At 37.1% G+C, this 7,703-nt stretch overlaps 2 protein-coding genes across 2 annotated transcripts; one reads left to right on the forward strand and one right to left on the reverse strand.

Moving 5' to 3' along the window:
- BST1 (DNAse I-like superfamily protein) lies at nt 1–3,799 on the forward strand. The gene is made up of 9 exons (XM_086243813.1): nt 1–45; nt 152–404; nt 1,038–1,125; nt 1,252–1,356; nt 1,501–2,053; nt 2,162–2,355; nt 2,534–2,642; nt 2,789–2,937; nt 3,577–3,799. Exons 2-9 carry the CDS (start codon nt 368–370, stop codon nt 3,797–3,799), a joined length of 1,458 nt encoding a protein of 485 aa, XP_086099939.1. The 5' UTR covers nt 1–45; nt 152–367.
- Nucleotides 3,800–4,278: 479 nt separating this feature from the next.
- LOC147284003 (putative ETHYLENE INSENSITIVE 3-like 4 protein) lies at nt 4,279–5,623 on the reverse strand. Its single transcript, XM_086245637.1, has 2 exons — nt 4,480–5,623; nt 4,279–4,445 (listed from the first exon to the last, which is right to left on the reverse strand). The coding sequence occupies exons 1-2, from the start codon at nt 5,621–5,623 to the stop codon at nt 4,279–4,281; spliced, it is 1,311 nt and encodes a 436-aa protein (XP_086101763.1).
- Nucleotides 5,624–7,703: the final 2,080 nt, after the last annotated feature.

Consider the following 7,703-nt stretch of genomic DNA (forward strand, 5'->3'; position numbering starts at 1 on the left):
GCCGCCACCCCTGATGGCTCTGTCAAGAACGATAAGAAAAAAAAGGTAATTAAATTGTCTAATTTTAATTTCCTTCCTATAATTTTTTGCTGGTTTGATTATTGTTGATTTCTTGATTGTTTTTATTCTTAATTGTTTTGGGACGAATTAGTCTATCATTCCTAGGATTTTTGGTTCAAAGCGAAGTGGGCGTGAAAGCTCAGACGAAGACATATTCAAATCAGAAGGAGATGGCGCTGATCTTGGTATCTCTCTCTCTCTCTCTCTCTCTCTCTCTCTCTCTCTCTCTCTCTCTTAATTACTGATTATTAATGTTCTTTTAATAGAATTTGAGAAAGGTAAGATTGAATCAAGGAGAAAAGCTTTCATGGACGCAGCCCCTTACATGAGAAAAAGTTTTTCAGGTATTATGCAGGTTATTAATTAATTAAATTAGTGCATCATAATAATTGATTAAAGAATGCTTAGAATATCATGTTATGCTTTGAAAACTGTTTTTATGTAGTTATTTAATTGACAGGTCATTCTTAATTAGATTGATAATGCTAGAGTCCATCACTCATGGGATGAATGTTACTTGTTAAAAATAAATGAGATTTAAAGACACAATCGAATTAAATGATACATTACCATATAATTTTGCAGATAAAATATGATAAACATATTTGATAAGTGTAACAGTATTCATTTTAGATTAAATATATCTTTTGCTGCAACATTTTAGATTGAATCTAAATGATAGAGACGGGCCACTTACCATTAATAGAGGGGACTGAATTTCCCTTATCTATCTTGTATCATTTTGGTAGCTTACCTAACAACTATGATCTGTTTTGATTATGGCCAAGATATTTTTTTATTTAATTGGAAAAAGAAATTAATGGTAAACTAGAAGATTTTCTTGCTTGATTTTGACCCGGCCTTAGGAGAGAGTTATTTTCTAAGAGTTAGGCATTGCCATTTTTCTTCAAAATTCTTGACTTTTAGTAGAACTTGAGATTTGCTTGATGGTGTTATTTTGTCGTATCTACTCTCAGAGAGACAGAGTAGTCCGGGAATTCAAAGCCTAAACCTATCAAACTTTGAACAGTCAATGGCGCCAGCAACTGACACTAAAGAATTCAGGTGAGAATTCTTGCCATAAGCATAAGAATTCTTGTTAGCTTATATATACAAATTAAGTTTTTTGGCTTTGAATAGGGCTCATATAGTTGCATGTCTTATGGTGTGACCATTGTGATTGGGTTGTAGGATTTTTGTGGCAACGTGGAATGTCGGAGGGAAGACACCCAACAATGGCCTCAACCTTGAAGATTTCTTGCAGGTGGAGGGCTCTTCAGACATCTATGTGTTAGGGTACGATAATTTGGGTCACAAATTTTCCAAGTGTACTTTAAAATAAATTTATTCAGCATTTGATTGTAATTAAGTAGTAATCTATTATAATTTTAAGGGTTTGTAAGTAATGGCAGAAAGTAATTGTTCTTGTTGCATGATCAGGTTTCAGGAAATTGTTCCTTTAAGTGCTGGAAATGTTCTGGTGATTGAGGACAACGAACCAGCTGCAAAATGGGTAGCCCTCATAGGGCAAGCACTGAACAAACCGCATCATGCCTGCTCCAGCATGTACTCTTGTTCAGATTCATCAGGGCATGGCTCCAATATGAAAGAATCCAAGTCCCCAAGCGGTCTCAACTTGTTCCAGAAGCCTTCTCTAAAAGTTCTCAGCAAAAGCTTCAGGGCAGATAGTCGCCTTCTCAAGTCTTGCAACTGCCCTATGGAATTCGGATTCCTCGAAAGGCGGAGGCTAAGAAACCTGAGTGATTATTCTCCACGGAGTCGCGGTAGTGACATGAGTAGTGTAGACGAATTTCTTGCAATTGCGGGGATTCAATCCCCGCCTCCCTCGCAGATGACTTACCGCCTCATCACAAGCAAGAAGATGGTAGGGATTTTTGTATCGGTTTGGGTTCGAAACGAGTTGGTCCCGCACATCGGCCATCTCAGAGTTGATACTGTAGGAAGAGGAATAATGGGTTGCCTCGGAAACAAGGTAACTTAGCATGTACGTATTATAAGTAATGTTAGAGAAACCACGTTTACGGATCATATCTGGTTTGATTGATTAATTTGTACGTGGAACTGGGATACTAATTTGCAGGGATGTATATCAATAAGCATGACATTGCACCAAACAAGCTTTTGCATTGTGTGCAGTCACTTGGCTTCCGGGGAGAAGGAAGGTGATGAGCTCAAGAGGAATGCAGATGTGTATGAGATCCTTAAAAGTACACAATTCCCCAAGATTTGCAAAAATCCAAATCGTGGTCCTTGTGAAAGAATAATTGATCATGAGTACGTACGTCTAACTGTATATCAAAATGTCGTTAATTTATGTGAATTTTTGGACTACATATCTAAATAAGAGTCCATCGAATCAATGATTCATATCACTACTTTTTTCTTTAATTTTTCACTTTGACCTGTTAGTAATGAAAAACTTGTGTTGGTCTGACTATTATGATTGTTGCAGTCGGATAATATGGCTTGGAGATTTGAATTATCGGGTGTCTTTGAGCTATGAAGAAACAAGGGTTTTGTTGGAGGATAATGACTGGGACACCCTTTTAGAGAAAGATCAGGTTAGACTTTCTTTTTTTCTTTTTCTTTTCTTTTTCTGACCAGGTTTTGTAGAATTACAAAGAAAATTAAACACTTTGAGTAAGTATTCTTATCAGTATGACTTACATATTTACATGACTTGTGATTGATAAATCAATGCATGCAGTTGAATATAGAGAGAGAAGCTGGGAGAGTATTTAATGGGTTCGAAGAGGGACAAATCTTCTTTGCCCCCACTTACAAGTATTCCCATAATTCAGACTCTTACGCAGGAGAAACTACCAAGTCCAAGAAGAAACGACGAACCCCTGCATGGTATCCCTTATCCTTTATAATTAATTCTTTATAAAATCAATGTAGAGAGACCAACTTTCCATTAGTTGACCTTACTGCTATGTAACAATTTTTCAGTTGATCATCTTTTGTACTGTTCCACTAATAGAGATCGGATCTACATAAATGGGTCCTACATAGATGAGTTTTATCTCTATTAAAGTGGTGGTACACAAGATAGTTAATTGATAATGAAAGAGCTAAAAATTTGTCAATATGAAGACATGATAAAGAAACTTATAAAATTAATAAAGACATACGTATCTAAATCTTCTCTTAACTTATGAAAATCATGAAATATCTCCTCAAGGCATTTCATCAAACATCATGAACTTTTACAAGAAAAGTTCAAGAATTTTGGGGTCAAATTGCTATTCACTCAAATAAAAAAAAATTGTTAGGTTCAGTAGACTCCATTGGCCCTATTGTAGATTCATTATTGTCAGTTGAGATGATTTAAATAGCTTTATTCTATTATGTAACATATGAAACACTTGTTACATCAAAATTATGACCAGTGTTAATAAAGACATCACTTACCACGCATTATGGTCTGGTCGATACTCATGACAAACATTAAAAATTAAGTGGTATTTTGATATGTTTGAAATGAATTTACAGGTGCGATAGGATATTATGGCGTGGGGAGGGCTTTGAACAATTGTCTTACATTCGTGGGGAATCAAGGTTCTCCGATCACAGACCTGTTTGTGCTGTGTTTTCAGTGGAAGTGGAAGTACTCAAAAGCAAAAACAATAGATTCAGAAAGGGTTATTCGTGTACCGCTCCAAGACTGGAATTTGATGACTGCATACCTCAAAGACATAGCTTCTATGAGTTGTAATACAATTTGTATACTGCATTAGAGACCATAGGAATTATTTGCCCCTCTTTTTTGGTTTAATATTTTCTTTGGCTTCTTTTGTAGAAGTGAAACAAAGAGTAACTTCAATCACATCCTTCATGTAAGTAGGACCCATTTAGGTAAGCAGGTGTCTCACTTTTGGTAAGTGATCTCTGGTCCTGGTACAAATTGCACTGATGAGCAACTAGAGAACTAACTACATTGATGTAATTGATGAGGCTTTGTTACATATATAGTACATAGATAGAAAGATACGATATTTTCTCTATATGCAAAGCCATTTGTATTTGTTTATTGTGTGGGGATGAGAGAGAATCTTCCGCCATAATGAGTAAACATAGAAACGTGGTCAATACTGTGATTCGTAGACAAGCTACACATAGTTTTATTGATACTTTATCTGAACATGAAATCTGTAGAGAGCTACTTTAATCTAATCTGAGCTATTAATTTGCAATTCACTCATCATATCCCAAATCCCAAATTGAAGTTGATTCTTGATTATTATGTGAGATCTCTTCTTCTTCTGGGCATAGATTTAAATCCATGTTTCCCCTTTGGGTCTCAAATGCTCCATCCAGAGCTAGATCTAATTCAGTACCACCTCCCCAATAACCTCCATAGCCTAGCTCCCACTTTACTCCCAGACACCTCTCCACCACCCATTTGCTCATCATTTACATTCTGATTGGCCTTCTGTAGCTCCATATTAATCCAATCCACCACACTCATACCTGTACTAATATCCATAGCAGTATCATCATAAAAAGGAACATCAGCTTTTTCTTGGTCATGATCACCATAAGCACACACCAATCCATGGTCTGCCCTTGAGTTCTTGTCCACAAAACCCAAACCCAATTCACCCATGGGGCACTCAGAATTTTGACAAACATAAAGTGGGCCCACTACCATGTCCTCACCATCACCATCATGAACATCAAACACACACTTCCTTTTTTCCTTCTTATCTTTTTCTTTTCCTTGTGGGTCAGCTGAGATTTTGAGGCATTTCTCAGTGACTTGAACAAGTGACTCTTCTTGACTAACCACTTTGGACCAAATCGCAGTTTCCTTAGCAGTCATCTTATCTTGCAAGCACTTGGACTGCCTCACAAGCCTTCTGGCCCTGTCCAAATTGGGAGCCATGTGCTTTACCACTGCAGCCAAGGCACTTACCTTCCAAGCCTTTTTGAGGTCATGGGGCTTCCTATAAGGTGGGGCACCATGCTCTCCTGAAGTCCCTTGGTCACCCCACCACACCTCTTTTCCTGTGGGCCACCACGGAGGAGCAAACCCTTTTTCCAGAGGAAATCTTCTCTGTGGTGGCACACAGTGTTGTATCAAAGCAGAAAGAAGCGACCCTAGTGTCGTGTCCTGCAAGTGATGAAGCATATGCACATGGGAATTACCTTCACGCCCTTCGCTGGCCTGCTGCTCCAAAAGCAGAGCAGCTGGCAAATTCTCGCGTAAGCCGTCAGATGAGCCTGTGACGGGCTTTCCCTTCTCGGGAATGATCCCGTAAACGAAACCCTGTGCCTTGCAAACCTCCATGATCTTCACCATGTACTTGAGAATAGAATCTTGGGCTCTGGCCATCTTTTTTCGCCGAGACGCCTCTTGTTTCGCCAGAGACTCGGGTTCTTTGGCTTTTCGGGTCTCCTTGAGCTTCTGCAAGTGCATGCGGTCCTTCCACATTCGCTTCTTAAGATCATCGTAGCTGATCGTGTCTTCTGCTGATTCTTCATCTTGGTCTCCTACTTCGAAGCACAGAGGATCAACTTCCTCACGCAACTCTACCATGATTAATTGCTACCTGTGAAAATGAACTAGCTAGCTAGTTATAACCTCTTTTGTTTTTTTTGTTTTTTGTTTTTTTGGTGTGTGTGTGTACGTAGCTGCCTATATATAAAGGACTGGGTCCAAAGCCGGTGTGAAACCAAATTTTTAGAAACATAAATGTGAAGGCTTGATGAGGACAAGATAGCCATTAACGAGCCAGGTTGAGGGAAAATTTGGAGGATTCTGAAGATTTCAAGGCTTGTGAAGTAAGTAGCAAAGGTTGTATGGCCCTGTGGGTGCTGTAATTGATTTTTTTTTTCTTTTTTTTCTTTTTTTGGATAGAGTGGTTGGTGCAATTGTTGCCAAGGTCATGACTGATCATCGCATATATTTTATTGCTATGTGCCTTGCATGCATGTGGGACACATGGTGCATGTACGTTAAGATGGTGATTCTTGGTACCAATTTAATTGCCAAGCTACTTCATTGTATGCATGCATGGCTTGAATATCTTCTAGAGTAGTTCTTAGGTACTTTGTGAAAAAATGGCAGGTTTTGACCAAATTAAAGGCTACGACTTTTTTGTTAGTGACGTCGACGTAAGAAGAAAGCGCGCCGGGGATAAGAACTACGTCACCGTTATATCTTCGGTGATATAGAGGTTTTTGAATATATCTTCAGTCTCAAAAAGATGGTAAACAGTTTTTTTTCTTTTTTTTTTTTTTCTTTTTTGACAAAGATCGAAACTGTTGATAAACATTTGTACATGAGCTTCTAATTAAGTACACTGTTAAGAGTGATTGATTGTATCGTTGTATGGTTAAAGTCTTACCAAATGGATGCCGAGTCTTGATGTGGAGCTAAACCATCACTACCAGAAAAATATCGATATACATCAGTTTTTATAATTTTCATTTTAATCGATGTCTTCTGGAGCGATATATAATATATACTATTTTGCAAGGTCAATTTGTAATATTTTTGTATATATTTCCCTTTAATATCATATAATTAGGGATATTTGAAACAAAATTTAATGTGTATCTATCTCGTAATTATCTCTGAATGAGTTATGATTTGGATAGCTTCAAGTCCCTCCAATATATAAGAATAAACAAATAAAATAAAATAAATAAAAAAACCCAACTCTTCTGATAATCAAATCAAATTCAATTACTTTGTGGCCAAGAAGATTGATATAGGAAATTATAGATTTTTTTTTAATTTATACATGAAACATGACAAATAGTACTCTCTACGCTCCTATATATGTAAAAGCGACTCCCAATTCATAAGGGATACCTCATCTCTATTTTATTCTAATTCATGATCAGAGAGTATATTAATTGGGATTTGAGTTGTGAGTTGTTTATACATTTGTCCAAATTGGATGAACCACATATTTATATTTCTTTTATTTGATGAAGGAAGAATCGAACTAGAGATATCTTTAACATTAATTGTGAAGATAAATATCACTAGGCCAGAAGTTAATTAATTAGTTGAACCACATGTATCTTTATATTTGGGACTTGGGATTGTTTGTACTTTGACGTAGGTACAACTTATTTCGTCGGTTGAAGCAAAATTTTTGTATTAAAAAGTAGTAGAGGGGCCAGTGAATAAGTGCAATTGCCCTCACTCATTTTTTGCCAAGACCATGAGCTTCCCCCAATAGTATAACGTACAATTTACTTACAGGTGGGGGCAAAGTGTTTGACAAAATGCCTCAAACAAAGGCTGATAGGAGCAACTTAGCAAGCTGCATGAGCAAAACACGCATGACTCTAATTTTCTAAACGCTCTAAAATTTTGGCAACTTAAAGAATTGGAGCATTGAATTAATTAGAAAGAAGATGTTTTGACTAGTGAAGGGGAGATGATGAAGAAGACTAGTAAACAGAAGAAAAAGCAAATTGATGGTTGATGAAGTAATCTTATGGGTATAGGTGGTTGATGATTGTTGTTTTATATATTCTTATCTTCATTCATGTTGGCTGTGAGGTTGGAGAAACAAGTAGAGAAGAGAGAGCGCGTTTGATTGAGGGAAGAAGGCGAAGCATGTGAAGTTAATAAAGTTATATTTTTTTCTTTTTCTATT

This window comes from Dryas octopetala, chromosome 5 (genome assembly GCF_963921425.1).
Source record: "Dryas octopetala chromosome 5, drDryOcto1.1, whole genome shotgun sequence".
Taxonomy (NCBI): Eukaryota; Viridiplantae; Streptophyta; class Magnoliopsida; order Rosales; family Rosaceae; genus Dryas; species Dryas octopetala.

Excerpts from the sequence above, each read along its gene's own strand:
- BST1 (XM_086243813.1), top strand. The coding sequence starts at position 368 with ATGGACGCAGCCCCTTACATGAGAAAAAGTTTTTCAG. Across the intron at positions 1,357-1,500 it reads TCAGACATCTATGTGTTAGG|GTTTCAGGAAATTGTTCCTT; the intron begins GTACGATAATTT and ends TTGCATGATCAG. Across the intron at positions 2,643-2,788 it reads CCCTTTTAGAGAAAGATCAG|TTGAATATAGAGAGAGAAGC; the intron begins GTTAGACTTTCT and ends CAATGCATGCAG.
- LOC147284003 (XM_086245637.1), bottom strand. The coding sequence starts at position 5,623 with ATGGTAGAGTTGCGTGAGGAAGTTGATCCTCTGTGCTTCGAAGTAGGA. Across the intron at positions 4,446-4,479 it reads AAATGATGAGCAAATGGGTG|GCTATGGAGGTTATTGGGGA; the intron begins GTGGAGAGGTGT and ends AGTGGGAGCTAG.